The following is a 22,501-nucleotide window of genomic DNA, read 5'->3' on the forward strand; positions in this document are numbered from 1 at the left end:
CTTTTTAAACTAACTTCTATGTCTCACTTTTTCTTTTTTCTTTTATTATTTTACTAGCTTCATCCCTTTAAAATTCTTTTCTTTTTTCTGTCCCGTTCTTTCCTCCTTCCCTTCTTTCCTTCCTTCTATTCTTCTGCATTTTTACCTTCTTTACCTGCCTCTGTGTCATTTTCTTATCCTTTTACCCTCTCTCTGGCTTGAGTTATGATTTATGGCTTGATCTGTCTTTCCACTGTGAGCCAATAGACTGTTTCCCTTCCTCTCCTGCTTCCCTTCCTACCTCTCCCCTACTTCATGCCTGTCATTTGTACTTCCAACACTTTTCTCCTTCTCATACTTTTAAAAATAGTGGTTTCCTCTTTCAAATATTTCCCCTTCACTTTCTCTCCCTTCTTTTACCTATTTAATATTGTCCTCTCTTCTGACCCCTCCTTTTAAAAATCTGGTCTACATACCTATCAATCTACCTAACTGTTGATCTAGCTGTCATCCATCCATGGTTGTTTCATGGCATTTTTTTCAGGTTAGTTTTTACTGATTCTTTTAGATCTTTTCCCCTTACCTCCATTTCCACTCTTCCTTCTTTCCTTCTTTTCCTCTACCTTTTCTTCCATGCTGCCTACCTTTATACTGTTCATCTACTTGTGCTCCATTTCTTTCACGCTCCCTGTCTCTCTTATTTTCCTGCTGTATATTTGATTTTCTGCCTTCCTCCCCTTTTATTCTCCTGTCCCAAGCATCCTTCCTTCCTTCATTTCTTTCTTTTTTCCTCCTACTTTGTTTTCTCCATTTATGTACCCTCCATTCGCTTTCTTTATTCTTTAAACTTTTTAATATTGTCTGCTCTCCTGACCCGTGATGCTAATCTTCCTACATTGCTTCTTTTATCCCTCCCTTTCTTCTTTCATTCACCTCTTCTTCCTCTTTCCTCCCTTCCTCATTACTTCCATTCTTCTTTATTTTTACTATTCTTCTGGAACATTTTCTTTCCTTCTTTATCTCTTTCTTTGTACATTTTAATCTTGTCTTTACTACTGCTTTCTTTTAAAAATCAGTTATTTTAACCTACTTGTCTTACTCACCTACCTAGGTAGCTATGTTGTTATTGATCATCTGTCTTTCTGTGTTTATTTTGCTTTTAAAAAATGCTGCCTTATTTTTAATCTCTTGCACAAGACACAGTTTTACTTGATTTTCTTATTGGCTTCTCCCTTTCACTCTCACAGTCCCTCTCCTTTCTTTCTCCTGCTGACTCATCCTTTATGTACTCTTTTCCTTCCTTCCTCTCTCCCTTCCTTCCTTCTCCTTTTTTTTTTTTTTTTGCCATGCTGGGGATTGAGACAGGGCCTTTCACTTGCTAGGCTGCCACTGAACTATACTCTCAGCCCTTTTTTCTTCTTTACTTCTGGTTATTCCCTCCCTTTCTCACTTATTTCCCTTCTCCTCTTGCTGTATTTTTACTAGTTCCTTTTAAAAACCTTTCCATCCCTCTGACTTTGTATATGTTTTGTCCTTCTTGCTACTGATTTTTTGATGTTGTTAAAAATCACATATATTTACATCTACTGCTTAACTGTCATCAATATATTTATTTATTTTTAAAAATAGTTTATTTATTTTTATTCATTGTAAAATGGAGTATAGCTTGTTTCTCTGGTTGTACATGAAGTAGAGTCACACCATTTGTGTGATCATACATGTACATAGGGTAATGATGTTTGTCTCATTCTGTTATTTTTCCTTCCCCCCTACCCCTCCCACCCCTCTTGTTCCTCTGAACAATCCATCCTTCCTCCATTCTTGCCCCCCTCCCTAACCCTAACTCTAACCCTCACACTAACCCCTCCCACCCCCCATTATGTGTCATCATCCACTTATTAGCAATATCATTCGTCCTTTGGTTTTTTGAGATTGGCTTATTTCACTTAGCATGGTATTCTCCAACTTCATCCATTTGCCTCCAAATGCCATAATTTTATCCTTCTTTATGGCTGAGTAATATTCCATATATGCCACAGTTTCTTTATCCATTCATCAATTGAGGGGCATCTAGATTGGTTCCACAACTGGCTATTGTGAATTGAGCAACTATGAACATTGATGTGGCTGCATCACTGTAGTATGCTGATTTTAAGTTCTTTGGGTATAAACTGAGGAGTGGGATAACTGGGTCAAAAGGTGGGTCCATTCCAAGTTTTCTGAGGATTCTCCATACTAATCTCCAAAATTTACAAAGAAGTTACAAAACTTTACAACACAAATACAAAGAACCCAATCAATAAATGGGCCAAGGACCTGGACATACACTTTACAGAAGAAGACACACAGACAATAAATATATGAAAAAGTGTTCAACATCTCTAGTAATTAGAGAAATGCAAATTAAAACAGCTCTAAGATTTCATCTTACTCCAATTAGAATGGCTTTTATCAAGAACACAAGCAATAATAAGTGTTGGCGAGAATGTGGGGAAAAAGGCACACTTTTACATTGCTGGTGGAGTTGCGATTGGTGCAGCCACTCTGGAAAGTAGATTCTGCTTTTAAAGTACCTTCTTTCAGTCTATGTACTTTAAATAAATCTGTGTTTATTTTCAGTGTTTTTTACTGTATTTGTTAAGTCACTCTCAATGTCATCTTGTGCTCACATTTTCTCTGCTTTTTAATTTTATTCTTTTTCCTAGAGACTCATCTCTTATAACCTTTTCTTTCCTGCTACCTTCCTCCATTTGTTTCTTCCTTCCCTTGTTTCTTATTTCCTTCTTTTAAAAAAATACTGATTCTTAAAATAAATAAATAAATAAATTACTGATTCTTTATAGTTGTATGTAACATTAGGATAACTTTTGACATAATTATGAAAACATGGAATATAATTTGCTCTAATTCAGTCCCCAGCGCTCTCCCTACCCAATTTCCCTTCTTGCTCCCCTTCCTCTACTCTACTGATCTTTGTGGAATTTATTTACTGGTTCTTGGGATAAAACCCAGGGGTACTTTTCAAACTGAGCCACATCCCCAGTCCTTTTTAATTTTTATTTTGAAACAGGGTCTCCCTAAGTCGAGGATATCTGGAACCTGCAATTTTCCTGCCTCAGCCTCCCAAGTCGCTGGTATTACAGGTGTGTGCCACTGCACCCAGCAATTTTTTTTAATTAGTGTCTTGTGGATATACCTAATATTGGGATTCACTGTGGTATAGTCATGCATATACATATGAAATTACGGTCAGATTCATTCCACTGTTCTTCCCTTTTCTCATTCTTTCGTTCCCCCCTCAACCCCCTTCCTCTACTCTACTGATCTTTCTATTTTGATGAAATTTCCTCTTCCCTTTCCCCCCTCTTTTTCGCTCTCTTTCTTCCCTCTTCCCCTTGTTTTGGATTAACTTCTGCATATCTCTTATTTCCTTCTTTTGTTTTTTGAAGTAGTGGGGGTTCAACCCAGGGGCACTCTACCAACTGAGCTACATCCCTGACCCTTTTTATTTTTTATTTGGAGACAGGGTCTCACTAAATTGCCCAGGCTGACCTTGAACTTGAGATCCTTCTACCTCATCTTCCTGAGTCACTGGGATTAATGATGTGTGCCACTTAGTCTGACTCTTCTTTCCTTCTTACTGTCCTTTCTTTACTTTCTCCATCTATCACCTTGCCACCCGCCTTTCTTCATTCTTTACTAATTTTCTCTCCTTCCATTTCTTCCTCCCTCCTTCCTTCTTTCCATTTTTTACCTGCTTTACTACTTCCTGTTTTTAAACATCTCTCCTTTCCTCTCTTTTCCTTTCTAATCCCCATATATATATTTTTGTACATTCTTTTTTTTACTGGCTTCTCATTTTTAAGTTCAGTCAATCATCTACCTACCTAGCTATTTAGTTATCAACCATCTATCTTTCTGTCTTTATTTTACTACTTTTCCCTCACTGTTGCTTAAAAAATCTTCCTCCTTTATATAATTGTACTTGATTGTCCTACTGTTTCTTCCCTCTGATCATTATTTTTCATCTCCTCCTTGAATTAATGTTGTTTTTTGTTGACTCAACCTTTACAAACTTTCCTTTTCTCTCCTCTGCCTTCCTTTCTTCAATCCTTCTTTCCAACCTCCTTATATGTTTTTTTCATACTGGACCTTTTTAATGTTTATTTTACTTTCTATATTTTCATTCTGTTTTACTACTGGATTCTTTTTGAAATAATTACCTGCCTATCATATCATATACCAATTTATCCATTCATCCACCTACCTACTAGTTAGCTTTCATTCATCTATATTTATTTTACTCTGTATTAATCTGACTTTTCAGAGTTCTTTCCCTTCCACAATTGAGATTAATTTTTATTACTAGCTCCTCCTTTTAAACTCAGAGTTCTCACTTCCATTGCATTATTTTACTGTTTTTCCTAGGCTTGTTCATTAATAAATTTTCTTTTCCATCTCCTTTCTTCTCTTCTTTCCTTCACTCTTCCTTCCTTCCTTCCTTCCTTCCTTCACTCTTCCTTCCTTCCTTCCTTCCTTCCTTCCTTCCTTCCTTCCTTCCTTCCTTCCTTCCTTCTTTCCTTCCTTCCTTCCTATTCTTCTATCTTTATTACTTTTTTGTATGTATCCTTTTCGCTCTTTATTTTCTCTTTCTGTCTTTGTGTGCTTACATACTTGTTGTCTTTTCTTTCTCCTTTCCTTCTTTTCCTATGCTTTCAAAAAAACCTGACTCCCCTTAAACATTTTTTTCTTTTCTTGACATTCTCTTTTTAATATTGCTTTTCTACTAGCCTTTCCTTTTAAAGTTGGCTCTACTATGTCATTTGAGCACCTAAGTACATTTTATTGTGTCTTTAACTGATGGCTTCTTTTAAAACCTCTTTCTCTCCTTGTTCTCTATAATATACTTTTCTTACTAGCTCCTCCTTTTCAAGCTCCTCTTTCACATTCTTCTTTTATATTGTTCTTTCCTCCATTAACTCATCCCTTTAAAACTTACTTCTTTCCTTCTTTCTCTCTTTCTGCCTATAATTTAGACTCCCCTCCACTGGCTCTTTAAAATCTTTTCTTTCCTTTTCACTCTCTTTCTTTAACTCTCCTTCCTTTTCCACTGCCTTTCCCCCCTCTACTTTTAATGTCCATTTGATCTGTTTATCATCTATGTATCATCTATTCCAATTTTAACATATTTGTAATTAATTTCTTCTTCTTAGTTCTCTGTATGCTGTTTATGATTATACTTAATTTTCTCCCTATCTCTCCCTTTCAACATCTTCTGTCTCTCATAATTACATTCTCTTTTCCTTAGAGACTCATCCCTTCTAAACTTTTTTCTTTTCTTTCTCCCTTTCTCTTTCCTTTTCTTTTCCTTCTTTACTTCCTCCCTTCCTTTGTCTTTTCTCCATTTATTTTGCTGTCTCTCCCTGCTTCTTTTCTTTCTCTGTCTGCATGCCTGCTTACTTTCCTGTTTTCCTTCCATCCCTCCCCTCCTTCCTTTCCTCATTTCTTTCCTCTCTTCTTATTGTCCATCTTTTCTTTATCTTTCCTCCTCCTTCCTCCTCCCCTCCATTCTTCTTGCTTTCATTATTTTTTTACTGGCTCCTCCTTTAAATGTTTTTTCCTTCCCTTTCTCTCTCTCATTCTATTTCATATTTCTTTTTCACATTTCTATTCCTTTTATGTCAATCTGAATCTTTCTTTTCTTTCTTCATATCCTCTATTTACCTACCCATTTACCTTCCTGCCAGACTTTCTAAGTGTCTATCTAGTTTTCAACCATCTTTCTATTTATTGTTTTTTGAGTCTTGCAATTGTACCTGACTCTCTTATAAGCTCCCCCTCACATTCCCCCTTATTCTTTGAGTTTTTTCTACTAACTCACCCTTTACAAACTCTCTTTTTTTCTCCTTTGTTCATTCATCTGTTCCTGCCTTCCCTCTTTATTTCTTTTACTCTCTTTATATTGTCTACATTAAAATATTCTCTTGTTTCCTTCTTTCTGTATTTTTGTCCCATCTTTCTTACTGGCTGCTCCTCTTAAAAATCAGTAATATCTTGATGGTTGGAGTCAAGTCAACCTGGGACCCAGTCTAACTCTGCTACTTATACAGTTAGGCCACTTGGCCTATTTTATTGCCTGGGAAATATTAACATCAATCTTATCTTACAAGATTGCCATTAGGGTTACTGATAATGCATGCAAATCATTTAGAATAGTACTTGACCCATTGTTAAGTGTTCAATAAAATGGTAAATTTAATGAAAAAATTAGTAATATCTGCTGGCCATGGTGGTGCATGCCTGTAATCCCTAAGACAGAGGCAAAAGGATCATAAGTTCAAGGCTAGCCTCAGCAACTTAGGGAAACCCCAAGCAATTTGGCAAGACCTTGTCTCAAAAAAAAAAAAAAAAAAGCAAAAAAGGGCTAGGAATGTAACTCAGTGGTTAAGTGCCCCTGGGTTCAATCCCTGATACCAGAAAAAAAAAATCAGTACTATATCTGTATTTTTCCATCTATGTATGTATTCATCTCTCTATTGATTGATGATTGGTCTTTATATATCTCTTTTCTATTGCTCCCTAGTTTGCACGATACATAATACTTAATTTTTTTCCCTAGCTCCTCCCTTTCGAACTCTGGTCTCTCCCTCTCACATTATCTCTCTTGTTATTTTATTATTTTTTCCTAGGTTTATTGCCTTTAAACGTCTCTCCCCTCTTTCCTTCTTTCCCTCCTCCTTTTAGTCTGTTTTTATTGACTCCTCCTTTTTCTCTTCTTTAGCTCTCTATTTTAGTACTGCCTATTTTACTGTTTTCCACTTTTAAAGATCAGTCTACCTATCTACCTTCCTACTTACCTAGCTAGTTGTCCAGCTAACAGTCATATTTCTGTATTTTGCTCTTTTTTGGTACTGATTTCCACTTTTTAAAACTCTTTCCCCATCACCCAAATAGTAGTTGATTTTCTGGCTAGCTCCTCTTCACTCTCTCATTCTTTCATTGTTTATGTAATTATTTTTTCTCCTGATTCTTCCATTGACTAACTTTCCTCTCCCTTCCTCCCATCCTCCCTGCCTTCCTCTGTTCTACTCTTTTCTGCTGTCCCCTCTTTTTAAACCTTTTCTTCCCTTTGCTCATTCTATTTTTATAAAATTGTCTTTGTGGCTGACTTCTTTTAACTCCCTACGTATGTATCCACCAAACACTTGCCTATCAAGCACTTATTTTAATGAATTAAAAAATCAATCTCCTTTCCACTTCTCTCTTCTTTAGTTGTACATGAGTCTACTTTTAAACTTGTTCTATTCTGAAAACAAAAATTTTTATTTATCTCTGTCTCCTATTTTTCTTTGTTTTTCTTATTTAATGGCTTCTATTCTTTAAATCTCTCTCACCTCTAGAATTGTACTTGATTTTCTTACTGTTCCATCTTTTCAAATTCCTCTCATACACAAATGCTTCATTTTTTCTTTTACCTTATCCTAATGACTCATTCTTTATTAAAATTGCCTACCTCCCTTACTTCTCTTTTTACTGGCAAAGATTCTTACTGACCAAACTTGAGTCAGGCTCCTGAACCTTCTGTTGGACCCATCTGTGCACTTTCTTGTAAAATCCAGTTTTAGCAAAGAACCCTACTAAGCCAGTTTAGTCAGAACCTTTCATACTCCATAGCTGATCAACTTTGGTATTCAATCTGGTTCCTCATCCTCTACCACCCCTCCAGATAATATCTGATAACCCTGGCCTGTCTTTAGCAAGAAACCTGTTAGGTTGGTTTAGCCAGAATCCCTTTTACCCCTGGTGTTTTCTCTTATCAATCTTGTATCCACCAATCCCCACTTTACTCTTTGGATATAAATTCCCACTAGTCCATGCTTTATTTGGAGTTGACCCAAGTTCTCACCCAAGGTTTCTTTTCCCCTATTTCCCTGTAGTCCTGTATAAAATGTTTTGCTGTTTCAACTACTGTCTAGCTCTGGTTTACTTTAACACTCCCTCCTTCTTTGACCTTTTTTCTGTATTTCTTTCCTCTTTCTTGCACAGTACTTTTTTTTTTCCTACTAGTTTCTGATGTTCATCTGACATATCTAAATGGTCATCTACCATTCTATGTATTTCTCTTCTACTCTTAAATATTTCACTTCCACAGGTAATTATACTTGTTTTCCTTTCTGGCTCCTTCTTTTCAAATACTGTTATCTCATTCTCCCAATCTCTTTTATTTTTTATACTTACTCTTCCTTTTAATTTCTTTCTTTTTCTCCCTCCCTTCCTTCCTTTTAATTTATTTACTTTGGTACCAGAGATTGAACCCTGAGCCACATCCCCAGCCCTTTAAAATTTTTTTTATTTTTAGATAGGGTCTCACTAAGTTACTAAGGGCCCCCATAAGTTGCTGAAGCTGGCCTTGAACTTGGGATTCTTCTGCCTTAGTCTCTCGAGTCACTGGGATTATGGGTGTATACCATTCTGTCCAACTTTTCCTTTGTTGGACTTCTTTTTCCCTAACTTTCTCTTCTTTCCTTCTTTTTGTTTTTCTTGCTTCCCTTCTGCTTCACTTCTTTTTTCTGCCTAACTTCCATCTTTCCTCCCCTTCCTTCTTTTTTTTACCCTTGCTCCATCCTTCCCTTTATGCTCCTTTACTGCTCCTCTCATCTTTTCCTTCTGTTTTTCATTTTTCAGAAAAGCATTATTTTTACTGGTTCTTCTTAAACTTTTCTTTCCTTTTATTTAACTCTTTTTTATACTGTATTACTGGATTCATCTTTAAAAGTCAACTCTATCTAACTTATCTTTGCCTATCATCTTCATTTCACTGTATTTATTTTCACTGAATTTTCTTTTAAAAAATGTATTCCTGTTATCCATAATTCTACTTAATTTTGTTAGTTCTTTTCAAACATTTTCTCTTTCACTTTCAGATTCTCTGTTTTTAAATTTAACCTAGTTACTCATCCCATCTACACTTTTAATCTTTTTTCTTGTCTTCTTCCTTCCCTTTCCCTTTCTCTAACCTTTTGCTGGTCTTTCTCTTGCCTGCCTCCTTGCATTTCCCCACCCACTGTGAATCAAATCTACCTTTCCTTGTTTCCTTCCCTTCCACATCTTCTTTATTTTTTCTTTCCTATCATTCTCCCTTTATTCTGTTCTCTTCCCTTCCCTACCTTTTCTAACTCTCATCTAACTGACTCCTGTTTTAAAGATCTTTTCTTTCCTTCTGTGTCTCTTTGTAGCTGTCTTCTTTTTGTATTGTCTTTTTTAAAAACTGGCTTCTTTTCAGAGTCCTATCTATACCAATCTGTTTACTTAACTATCAAATCATCTATGTTTAATACATTTTTATAGCTTTACATTCTTACCTCTCCCATGTTGTACTTAGTTTTCTTGTTCTCTTTAAGCTTTTAAAAAATATCTTCACTCTATTTCTGTGCTATTTCTTACTGGCTCTTCATTTTTAGTCTTATACATGCTCACTTATCTGACTAGCTATCAATCATCTCTATTTCTATTTAACACTTTTTCCAACATATTTTATTGGTGTATTAAAGTCATACATAATGAAGTGATTTGTTGTTACATATTCATACATGCACACAAAATAACAATATAATTTGGCTAATATCACTCCCCACCCAACACTTGCCCCCACCCCTCCCTTAGATTTTCATGAGATCTGCCCCTACTAACTCTCTTTTTTAATGACTTTTCAAAATGTCCTTACCCATATTGTACTTGATCTTCTCACTGACTTCAATTTCTCTTTCCCTTTGTTTCCTCTACTTTGCTCTTTTCCTAGTGTTCCTTTCCTTATAAACTTTTTCATTTTGTTTTCTCTGTTCCCTCAACTTTTCCTCCTTGTTTTATTCCTTTCGTCTGTGTCTTTTATTTGCTCTTTTACTTTGTTTCCTTTCTTCTCTCCCTTCCTTGATTTTTACAACTCAATTTATATTGGATTATTTTCTTAAGCTATTTTCCCCTTTCCTTCTCTGTTTCTAATTCTCTCTTTCTTGCTGTCTTGTTTTGTAATGTGTTTAATTTCTGGTATATAGTCTTTTAAAATTCAGACCCATGTGTCTGTCTTTCATGACTACTTTAGTCTTTAAAAAAAAAACAACAACAACTGATATCTCTTTTTTAAAACACCCTCTCCCAACTGCACTTAAATTTCTTACTGGCCTCTTCTTTCAAACATCTCTCCCACAATCACATTTCCTCTTTGGTTTCATTCTACTTTTTCTTATTGAATCATTCTTTAAAATTTCCCTTCCTTCTTCTTTTCCTTGGATATTCCTTTATCTATGACTTTTACCCCACCTCTTTCTTGCACAGTGTTTCTTCCAATTTTGCTTGCCTTCCTTATTTTCTTCCCTTTCTTTCTTGCTCTCTCTCTCTTTTCCTTCTCCTTTCCTCTAAATCCTTCCCTCTTCCTTTTCACCTTTTATTTTCCCCTCCCTCTTTCCTCTTTTATCCTTTCCTACTTTTTTTTTAACTTACTTTTTTATAGATTTCTCTCTCTAAATTTCTTTTATTATAAAAGTCACCCTGTTAAGTTCCATCCCCTCACAAAATTTTTCTGGAATGCTTTCACAAGACTCTCCTATATTGACATTCCCTGTTCCTTTTAATTTTACTATTTTCCTACTAGCTCATTTTAAATTTCTTTTCTATTCCTTTCCTTTTCCCTCCATTTTTTTCCTTAACATCTTTCTTGCTTTATTCCTTCACTCTTTTCTTTCCTTGCTCTCCTCACTTTCTTCCTTCCTCCCCTGAATCTCCATTATTTTTACATGTTTCTATTTGAGAACTTTTATTTCCTTCTTCTAAATCTTATTTTAACTCTCCACTGCTTATTTTTTGTCCTTTTTTTCTGCCTTCTCTTTTTTAACCTCATCTTACTTCCTTTCTCTGGTCCCTTTATTTCTCTTTTTCTTTTCCCCACTCTCCGTCTTTATTCCATGGTTTCTTTCTATATTTTCCATCAAAGTCTTTGTTACTGACTGTTCTCTTTTAAGGGTCTATTTATATTATCTATCATTTAGTATTGCTATCTTCTTTTAAAATCTTTTTTCCTTATTGTACTCTTTTTATTGAGTTCTTCTAAATTTCCATTTTGTTTTCTATTTTCCCTCTTTTTACTTCACTTTCTTTTTTAAGTCTATGTATCATTGTACTACTTTTCTTTCTGCCTCATTTTTATTTTTCTTTCTTCTCTTTCCTTTTTCTCCTATTATGTCCCTATTGTATCTTTTCTCCACATAAATACAATTATCTCATACTAGACAAAGGTGCCAAAAACATACAAGGGAGAAAAGACAATATCTTCAACAAATGTTGCTGGGAAAACTGGAAAACCATATGTAATAGAATGAAATTAAACCCGTATCTCTCACCCTGCACAAAACTCAACTCAAATGGATCAAGGACCTAGGAATTAGACCAGAAAAATCTAAACCAAATAGAAGAAAAAGTAGGTCCAAATCTTCATCATGTCGGCTTAGGACCAGACTTCCTTAACATGACTCCCAAAGCACAAGAAACGAAAGCAGTAATCAATAATGGGGATAGATTCAAACTAAAAAGCTTTTTCTCAGCAAAGGAAACAATCAGTAATGTGAAGAGAGAGTCTACAGATGGGAGAAAATCTTCACCACAGGCACTTCAGACAGAGCACTAATCTCCAGAATTTATAAAGAACTCAAAAAACTTAACACCAAAAATACAAAGAACCCAATCAAAAATGGGCAAAGGAACTGAACAGACAATTCACAAAAGAAGATATACAATTGATCAAGAAATATGTGAAAAAATGTTCAACAACTCTAGTAATTAGACAAATGTAAATCAAAACTACCCCAAGATTTCATCTCACTCCAATTAGAATGGCAATTATCAAGAATACAAGCAACAACAGGTGTTGGTGAAAATGTGGAGAAAAAGGTACACTCATACATTGCTGGTGGGGTTGCAAATTGGTGCAGCCATTCTGAAAATCAGTATGGAGATTCCTCAGAAAACTCGAAATAGACCCACCATTTGACCCAGCTATCCCACTCCTTAAAATCAGAATACTACAGTGATGAAGCCACATCAATGTTTAATAGCAGTTCAATTCACAATAGCTAGATTGTGGAAGCAACCTAGATGCTCTTCAACAGATGAATGGATAAAGAAACTCTGATGTATATATATATATATACACACACACAATGGAATACTACTCAGTCATAAAGAATAAAATAATTATGGCATTTGCAGATAAATGGATGGAGTTGGAGAATATCATGCAAAGTGAAATAAGCCAACCCCCCCAAACCAAAGGCCAAATGTTTTCTCAGATAGGTGGATGCTGATACATAATGGGGGTGGGGGAACAGGTAAAGGAAGATTGGGGGAATATTGGATTATGTAGAGGAAAACGAGGGGAGGGGATGGGACAGGGGAAGGAAAGATGGTGGAATGAGACAAACATTATTACCCTATGTATATGTATGGTTACACAAATGGTGTAAATCTATATCGTGCACAACCAGAGAAATGAAATGTTGTACCCCATTTGTGTACAATGAATCAAAATGCAGTCTGCTGTCATGTACAACTAAATAGAACAAACAACTAAAAAAAATCTAGTCTACCTTCATTGTTCTGTTTTCTTACTGGTGTCTGCTTCTCCTTTTTAGAGTCTGTACTCTCTATCTATCCATCTATCTTTTTTTGTGATAATGGTGAAGTGCAGGGGTACTTCACCATTGAGCTACATTCCTAGTACTTCTTTTTCTTCTTTTATTGGTTCTTTTATTTATACAAAACATTAGTATCCATTTTGACATAGTTATAAAAGCATTGTTCTCATTCAGTCCCCAGTACTTCCCCTTTCCCTCCCCTTATCCCTCTCCTTGTTCCCTTCCTTCTACTTTACTGATCTTTCTGCTATTTAGTTTTATTTTTAAGTTAGTGTCTTGTGGATGTGCATGATGATGATATTCACTGTGGTGTATTCATATATGTGCATAGGAGAGTTAGGTCAGATTCATTCCACTGTCTTTTCCTATCCCATCCCTCCCCCCTTCCCTTCATTCCTCCTCATCTACTCCACTGATCAATTTTTTTTTCTGTCATGACCTTGCTAAGTTGCTAAGGGTGACCTTGAATTTGAAGTTGTCCTGCCTTAGCCTCCTGAGTAGCCAAGATTAAAGGTATGTGCCACAGTGCCTGGCTCTTTAGCTCCTGTTCTTGCATTTTCTTTCTCCTTTCTTTGCCTATCTGCCTTTTTTCCTCTTCCACCCTCCCCCATTTCTTTTTGTCTCTTATTTGTTTCTTTTTATTCTCCTACTATCTTCTTCTGTACAGGTTTCTTTCTTTGGCTATCTCCTCCTCCTTTTGTTTTTTTGCTGCCTCCTCCTTTCCAACTTTTTGTTCTTTCTTTCTCTGTTTCTTGCTTTATGTCTTTTCTTTAATATCCCTTTTAAAACTTTCTTTTTTCTTACTAGCTTGCTCTCTCTACATAGATTATGTATAATCTTTTCTTACTGATTTTTCATTAAAGTTTTTCTATTTTTTATATTTCTCTTTTTTGTCTCCTTTACTTAGTCTTATTTTTTGTATTTTTTTCTCTAGCTGGTTCCTTTTCTTAAACTTTTCTTTTTAGTACTTCTTACTGGCTCTTCCTTTTAAACTTATTTCTCTCTCTCTTGCTCTCTGTCTTTTCTACCTTTTTGTTTGAGCTGTTTCCTCTTACTGGCTCCTTTTAAAACCAGATGTATAGGCAGTCTTGTCTACTTAGCCACTTTATAAAAGCAATTAATCTGTTATAATATGTATTATATACATGTGTATGTTTACATTCTTTATAATTGAAGTTGTAACTGGGAAGTACCTTACACAGTACCTGGCACAGGTAGTGTGAACTCCTAGGACTTAACCTGTGCAAGGACCTTTGTCTTCACCATATAAGTAGAAAAGGGTTTTATAAAAATACCAATATTTAATATATACAAGTGCTTCTTCTAATTAGCTACTTTGCCTTTTATTGTTTCTCTCTTACCTGCTTCATCTTGTCTTTTGTTTTCAAGGATATTTTCTTCTGATTCACTTATTTTATACTCATTTCTTTGCCCTTTTTGTAAATGATAAGTGATTTTTTTCTCTAGAAGAGCTTGATTCTAAAATATTAAAAATATATTTAATATATTTAAAATTGTTAATATCAACTTGCAACTGGAAATAAAAAACATTTCAAATGTTATGGTGTATTTAAAGTGAATGTTTGGGACTGGGGTTGTGGCTTGGTGGTAGAGTACTTGCCTAGCATGTGTGAGGCACTGGGTTCCATCCTCAGCACCACATATAAATAAATGAATAAAATAAAGATCTATCAAAATCTAAAAAATATTATAAAAAATAAAGTGAACCTTCATTCATGTCTAAAAATTTCTAAAGTCATATTGAGTTCAATGCTACAAAGATAGTAAGCTGTAATTTCCTGTTGTGGTCCCACATAAAGAAAATAATTAATAATTTAACTTATTGCCTGCTTTTTCAATGTTGTTCACACTTCAGACCAGCCCTTGAATACAGATTTAGGCCAGACTGAATATCTCCATCAATAGCTGTCTTTGTGAGTCTAGGTCACTTGTGACAGCACTGTAAAATATAAAAAAACAATGGCAAAAGCCTTTCCTCAAGCAGCCCAAGTCTTTGGTAAAAGCTCACTACCTTCTGGTCAATTTCTTCTCTGACTTTCCGATGTTGTTCTTCAACTTTTGCTTCTCTTTTTACTTCTTCTCTGATTTTTGTCAAAAGTAACATTTCTTTTGATTTCCATTCCTAGGGAGCACAATATTACCATGGTCAGCATGGGTTCTCTGAAATACTTTTAAAAAAGTACTTTGTCTATCTTCCACCAATAAGCAAAATCCATAGCCTAACAGAAATTGGGTCAACCATAATGAAAATTTCACACTGGATTTAGAATCGGCTTGTTTATTGTCTTTCACTGGGAATGTGTTGGTGTATGCAATGGCAAAAGGGAAGAAATTATTTTGTTATGATAAGTTTAATTCAAGCATAGGTATCACTCCAAAGATAGTTCTACTTGGCAAGAAGGTTTTCTCTTCTAGACTCATGGTATATCATGTTATCTGTTGCTCTTAAGTGTATTTTGATGGAAAAACTAAACAAATAGCAGCCTTGTCTAAATTTGGGGAAGGAGAATGCAGCCACGATTATTTTTCCCTAGACCTAAATTATAAAACTTTAAAGAACAGATAAGGTCTGACTGTGTGACTATAATATAAAGGACCTGTAATTTGTGATATTAGTTTCACTATTTGAATTAAAAGCTTATTTATTATAACAGGGATAAAAGATTTACAGGGGCTTATTTTTCAAACCTGAAATAACTTCAGGTAATATAGTAAGAGTGCTAAAAATGGTTACATGTAAAACACCATGCCCAGTTTTCACCCTGATATTTAAAATTTGGTATTCTTCACCTCTTCAATTTGTCTGTGTAGGTTAAGTCTCCTTCTTAGGTGTTCCTGATGTCGTCTTTCTTCTTCCCTCATCCGAAGTGCACTCCGCCTTTCTGTTGCGTTTTCAATCTTATCTAATTCCCTACTAATCATATGTAAGTATCTAAATAAAAGTGAAAATATAAGTGAAAGTAAATTGGCTATTTCCTTCATGATGGCATTATCTACTTTAACATTTCCAAATCACCTGTTTTATTGCTTTTTATTTATTGAACTGCAGGGAAATGAGAGTTATTCAGGGACTTTTATGTTGGCGACCCACCAACTCATCATGATATACTTGTTTTACCATTCTCTTTTATGCAATATTCTATTACTATGCCTGGGACAATGACAAAATATGGAACAGTGTGATTAAAAACATTTTACAAAACTTATTCATAATTCAGTGATTTAGGGTTCATCACTGTCCAAAGATGGCCAAAATCAACTGAAATATTGACTTTGGAAAACCAGAAGATTTGAATTTCCTTGAGATTAAGTGGATACTGGCTTTTCTGTGATTCCTAGGTCCCTGCACAGTCTATCATCTGCAGAGAGGTCTGCAAAGTATGACTTTGGGACACTGGTGGATCGGTATGTATTCTGAAAAAAACTATATAACTCATCCTTTTACCTCCTAAGGCATGGGCGTGGCCTCATTGGCAACATTAAATGTATGTGGCAGTAGCTAAAAGAACACATAGTTGATTAGGATATGGGGTATGTGTTAGAGTAATTTCTTTAAATTTATGTTTGAAACATGTGCTAAAGACACATTCTCACTCCCTTTGCTACTATGAGAGTGGGTTTCTAAGATCAAGTATTAGTACTTTGGATTTCCTCTTCAAATCTCAGTGTTATTTACCTCTTGGGCTCCTAAGGCTCAAATTTCTCAGGTAGAAACTCTCCCCTGAACCTTGGTACCAAGGTTCCTGATCCCTCTACCTCTTGTTCTACCTTTTTTTCCTCTCCACAATGAAAACTAGAGATGGTTTAAACAGTGTTAAACTTTTGTTCATTCTGGAATCAAGTCTTTCTAGTATTTTACAGCTTTTGGGGATCCACCTGTGTCCATGAAATGTGCATTAAGTTTGATCATACCTGCGTTTTATTAACAAATCTTGGTCTGGAGTTGTTCGCAAGCTTTCCTGTAATAGCCATTGTTGGAAATGGGTAGCATCACAATTATCATAGACTTTCTTGTTTTCTTGCAATTCATTTACTTGTTTTTCAATTATTTTCTGAAAGAAAAAAGTATTAAAGTTTTTGTGTTTAACAGAAGTAAACTTATCCTTTGACATATTTTCTTAAGTTTCAGGCTTAGTGTCTTGTGCTTTGCAAATGGTTAATTCTATTCACCTGCATTTCAGTCTAGTATGGCTCCATTCTAGACAAAGAAATACTTTTCTCCATAAATGGAAATGCAAATTTTTCATTTTGTTTTTTATAGATTCCATACAGTGACCTTATTTGATTTGTTACCTTACTATTTCTAGGTTAGAATATTTTTTTAGGTTAGAATATTTTAAGATAATATTCTGCATAGGACTAAACCTTAGATAAAAAATTTTCTTTTAAGTTCCAAATAAAAAAAATTGAAGTACTTGACTTACTTGTTCTCGCATATAGTTTTTTTGAAAGTCTATTTTTAAACTGGTCAGATATTGTCTGTACTTATTTAATTCCTTCAAGGAACATATAACCTACAAAAAATCAGGAATATAAATACAAAGTTGTAACAATTGTTAACACTTTCCAGAGAAAAGAGTAATAAGAACATTCATTTTAGTAAGAATTTTGAGGTCAAATCTAATAATAATGCATTTTGGTAAAAGTTTGAAGGCAGTATCTTTATACAATTGCTTTATCAGCATGAAACTTCCATCTAAATATTATCTTATTAATGTCTCACATCATAGTCAAAAATTTGCTATCCCCACTCAATTTATTATTTAAATAAAACATAGAAATGATGTTTAACCCTCAAAAGAATTTATTCTGTCAAGCTGTATTCTGCTGGGTTCCATTTGTCACCAGTTTTCCCAATGAGTATGGGAAATTACTTTTAGACCCAGGGGAAAGGCATTACGTTTTGGGGAAAATACATAAATAAATGTGTATATTAGTGTATGTCTTCACATACTCAACTTTTTGGTAATTATCTTTTGCTGTTATTAAAGAAAAATGATCAGTAGGAAGTAGTTTTAGAAAAAAAAGCCATCTGATTTTTCTCTGACCCACATACTGTATAATTAATTTAATTTTACATTAAGTATCCTCCATTGCTCAATTAGATGTTGACACTGGATGCCAGTGAGGTACAGAAGTAAGTGTCTATCGAGTCCCTAGGCTTTTGCTATTTAACAGGAAGTAGGCTTCAACTCACTTTATTATTGCTGGTGATATAACCGCCTTTCCTTAATCGCTTCAGGATATCTTTTCTCTTATAGTATGTTTTTAGATGTGGATCATGTAGACTTTTATAGCTGGGTTCCAGAAGTCGGCAATAAGGATCATTAAGGTTAAAACCAAAAGAAGGTTGATAGAGCTGCAAACAAACAGATTCAAAAATATTATAAATGCAAAATGAATGAAATCACACTTTTTTTCAGCACTAGGGATGAAACCCAGGGCCTCACACATGCTAGCCAAATGCTCTACCACAGAGCCACATTCCAAGACCCAAACATCAATTTGTGGAAATGATTAGGATATTTATCAAAAATAAAATATGCAAGCAGAATCTGGAATGAGAGTACAGACAATGGGATGATTTGGTAAATCTATGGCCTTTCTCTTCCTCTCCTCTCCCAGACTCTTTTTTGGGTGCAGATTACAGGTGGAATCCTAATTTGTACATTTTGTTCACTCTGCCTGTGGCCTCAACCTCAGTCCTGAGACACAGAGGTCAGACTGACTGGTGGGAAGGAGAGGAGACTGTTTGCCAGGTTTCAGGAGCCAGATGGACAAATGCAAAGAAATGGGAATCAGCATGGTGTATGTATATGTATGTAGGCAGAAAAAACCCCAGTCTGTTAAGTAGTGGCTCTGATTGGAGATAAAAATAAATGGTACTGGATGGTACACCTGAGGCACATCCTAGGGTCTTGTGTTACAGAACTTAAACACTTCAACTCTTTTAACTTCATTTGGTGTGTGAAATTCAAATTGACCAAAGTGTAACCATAGAAAAAGGAATAAATAAAAACACTCAAACTCAATTAAAAACTAGTTTACCGTTTCACTTATATTTGTAGTATAGAATAGATTAGTACTTCCTGGGAGAACTGGTAGCTTGACTCCTAGAGGCATATCCAACAGGTGAGACACGCCAACTTCTGGAATGTTTCTTTTCTGCGAGCTCTGTCAGATACAATTAGAAAGTTTGTGCCTTCTTTAGGAAGTTTCATTTAGTTTAGACCAATCAATTATACTTCAGTGGGCTAATACCTCCAAATAAAGCAAAGAATCACACACAGCTTTGAAGAAACTCACCCAGCCAACAACCCTGATGACTTCCTTGCTTCTGAGGGTCACCAGCATCTGTGTCCCACCTAAGTCTAGTCTCAGTCATTGGCAATGGCAGTGGTAGTGGCAACTGGTGGCTCTGGCTTCCAGAGGCCAGGAAGTAGGCAGCTGATTCGTCAAGGATCTGCCGGGTTCCCTCCCTTTACTGGAGATTTACCTCTCTCAACCTACCTGCCTGCCTGGAACCCCGCCCCCAGGGCCGAGAGGAGAACTGGTAGTCACTCACTGTGCCGCAGGTCTTCTCAGCTTTCAGGGTGCTGGCAGCTACCTTGGTGGCGGCCGCTTTGGCAGTCTTAGAACAGTTATTGAGGTACAGCTCCATGGCCACCATCAGCCCCCAGGCGGCTGGGGACTGGGGTAACAGGCTGTCCTTGTTTCTCCGTCTACACCTTGCCCACTCTACGCTCTGATCAAGTCTGGGCGTCCAAGACCCTGGTTGTTAGGGTAACGCATCCCCCAAGCCACGCCCCTCACAATACTGGGTTCCAGGCTGCAGTGGTGATGTCATTATATGGCATACCCCAACTGACGTCTCATTAACGGCCTGTCCCCAACGGATGTCTCACTAACGGCCTGACCCCAACGGACATCTCCCCAATGGCCTCTCCCCAATGAATTTCTCCCCAACAGCTTCTCCCCAATGGACTTCTTGTCAACGACTTCTCCCCAACAGACTCCTAGCTAATGGGTGTCACCCCAATGTGCGTCATCAATGGGAGGAGGAGAACGGAACACCACCTTGTCTCTGGGTATGCATGGGCACAACCCAAACCTTGAGGCTTGAGTGCCTCAAAAGTTAGGAGTTGTGGTCTGAAATCCTGACCACAGCTGGGGTTTCCTATCTTTCTGAAATCAGTCTACCCCATTTTCGAGAACGTATTTGAATTTGTCAGTGGGTAAATGGCTATAATTCCTTTAATTCCTACTGACCCCCAGAGAGCTAATATTTATGTTCAACACATGTTCACATCCATGAGTAATTGTGTGATTTTTATTAGAATCAGAGGCTTGACTTTTCACATTCACCCCCATTATAGACAATGTGACCTCCCTTCTCCTTCCCCTAGGCATACCTCCCAGTCCCACTTAGGACACTTTGGTTAACTCAAACTTGAGACTAAGAGGTCTCTATAAATTTATTGAGTTGTTATGGATACTAGCCAAAGGGCAATAGGACTGGTCCTCAGACAAATCCCCATAGCTAGCAGCATAGCCAGATGTTAGTTGTAAAACATACACCAGGCCTACGGGACTGGAGTATGTTATAATAAAATTTTGGGGAAAAGAAACACAAATTGTTTACATTGAATTTACATTGACTATAGATGAAAGGAGCAGGACAACATGAAGTGGACAGATCCTAGGAAAAGAGGTTGATCCATAGGAATGTTTTTGCACTTCTTAGTTGATTGGTTCCTTGATGCACAGGAAAGGAATATGGAGCAGTTTTTTTTTTCCTTTTCTATGTGGATTCAGCTTTATGCAGTAAGTTAAAATGACCTTCTTTTGCTTCTTTCTTCCTTCCATTCTCTAGCCCTTTATTTAAGTCAAGAGCCCAACACTTTCCTCCCTCAAATTCCTGTTTCCTGTCCTAGACTCATCATTTCTCTGACCCTTCTCTCCCTCTTTCTATTTGTTTCTACCTTCTCACCCAACCAACCAAGTACTGAGTACCTGATCTGTGCCGGACACGTACTAAAGATACAGTTCCCAGTGTGTAAAACATACACTCTGCACCAGGGAACTCACTAGAGCATAAATAAAGGGCTGAGACGGAACCTGACTTGTTAGAAATTGTTCTTTTTCTCTATGCTATGTATCTAATTTACATACATATAAACCCAACACCCATCATAATTAAACTTCTGAAAACTAATGGAAAGGAAAAAATATTGAAAGCATCCACAGACAAATAAAACATTATTTACTGGAGAAAATGGAATTGAATGACAGAGTATTTCTCATCTGAAACCATGGAAGCCATAAGGAAGAGGTATAGCACTTTTCAAGTGTTGAAAGAAATGAATTATCAACTGTGAATTCTATACCTAGTGAAAATATCCTTCAGGAATAAAGAAAAAATAGAGACATTCTCAGAGGAAGGGGGACATGAATTTACTGTTAGCAAACCTACTCTTAGACAGTGGTTAAAGGAAGCTTTCTAAGCAGAAATGAAATAACATCCATTCTGAGGAAGGGGCAAGGATAGGGAGTGATCCCAGGGGTAAAGGCCCACTTACTAGTCTATAGTAAATAGTAAAGCCCAGGACACCTACAGAAACTGCCAGGGACACCAGCTGCCCCTGTTGTGTGAGTAGCTGCTGAAGCACAGGTGGTGGGGTACCTCAGGTTGACACTGGGTTGTCTTAGTACAATTTTTAATAATCTGGTTGATCATGAAATGCAACTCACTTCTAGAAAGAGTAAGAAATACAAAAATTTTATATAAAATATTTTTATCACAAAACATGCAAAAAAGCTTAAAAAAGACATGGATGACATTCTCCTTTTGAACTATCTTTTACTTTCATAAAGAAAGGAAATTATAACAAAAGAAGGCTTAGAACTTCAGAGGGGAAATGAGACACCATTGGAATGGGTAAAAATAGGAATAAATACAATAGATATCCTATTCTTCATACATTTCTTTAATCCTTTTTTATGGTTGTAGCAAAAATTTTAAGAACAGCTGCTGTGCTTGCTAATGTATGTAAAGAAAACATTTAAGAAAATTGTAATTTTAAAGTGAGGAATATAAACTGACATAAATTGGAATTAAACTTTCCTCATTCCAAAGTAGTCAAATATTAATACCAGTATTCTTTAGTAAGCTATGCATGTGTTTTGTAATTTCTAGAGCAATCATTAAAAAATTATACAAAGTGATATATATGAAACATAAATAAATCAATATGTACTTCTGAAAATGTTCAAGTAACCTACAGGAAGGCAAGAAAGGAGTAACAGAAATGAGAAATAGAAGAAACAATCAGGGCTGGGGTTGTAGCTAAGTGGTAGAATGCTTGCCTTGCATGTGTGAAGCATTGGGTTTGATCCTCAGCACCACATACAAAAAAAAAATAATAAAATAAGGTAAAAAATAAACTAAAAGAAAAAAATATAAAATGGCAGACTTAAGCTCTGACATATAAGTAATTACTTTAAATGTAAGTCATCTAAACCTAGTAATTAAAGGAAAGAGATTGGAAAAATCAATTAAAAACATGATCCAACTATATGCTGTTTACAAGAGATGCACTTCAAATACAATAAATAGGTTGAAATTAAAAGGATAAGGAAAAATATCCAAAGCAAATATTAATTTAGTTTATCAGTGCATGTTAATTATACAGAACAACATGTTTCATTGTGACATATTGTATATGCATGTAATATACTACGATCATATCTACCCCTCATTATCCTCTCTTCACCTCTCCCCTAGATAATAATTTTATTTTTTGTGGTGCTGGGGATAG

General features: G+C 35.8%; 1 protein-coding gene across 1 annotated transcript in view; it reads right to left on the reverse strand.

Annotated features, from left to right (window-relative positions):
• The window catches only part of LOC124971651 (fibrous sheath-interacting protein 2-like), a 38,863-nt gene extending 19,519 nt beyond the window's left edge, over positions 1–19,344 (reverse strand). Inside the window, exons 1-8 of the mRNA XM_047535315.1 lie at positions 19,249–19,344; positions 18,732–18,857; positions 17,881–18,042; positions 17,108–17,197; positions 16,596–16,735; positions 15,474–15,615; positions 14,695–14,805; positions 14,024–14,141 (exon numbers count right to left, since the gene is read on the reverse strand). Coding sequence (XP_047391271.1) covers positions 14,024–14,141; positions 14,695–14,805; positions 15,474–15,615; positions 16,596–16,735; positions 17,108–17,197; positions 17,881–18,042; positions 18,732–18,857; positions 19,249–19,344 — 985 coding nt within the window. The remainder of the gene's footprint in view (positions 1–14,023; positions 14,142–14,694; positions 14,806–15,473; positions 15,616–16,595; positions 16,736–17,107; positions 17,198–17,880; positions 18,043–18,731; positions 18,858–19,248) is intronic.
• Between the last annotated feature and the right edge of the window lie 3,157 nt (positions 19,345–22,501).

The sequence above is a fragment of the Sciurus carolinensis genome, chromosome X (genome assembly GCF_902686445.1).
Source record: "Sciurus carolinensis chromosome X, mSciCar1.2, whole genome shotgun sequence".
In the NCBI taxonomy this organism is placed as follows: domain Eukaryota; kingdom Metazoa; phylum Chordata; class Mammalia; order Rodentia; family Sciuridae; genus Sciurus; species Sciurus carolinensis.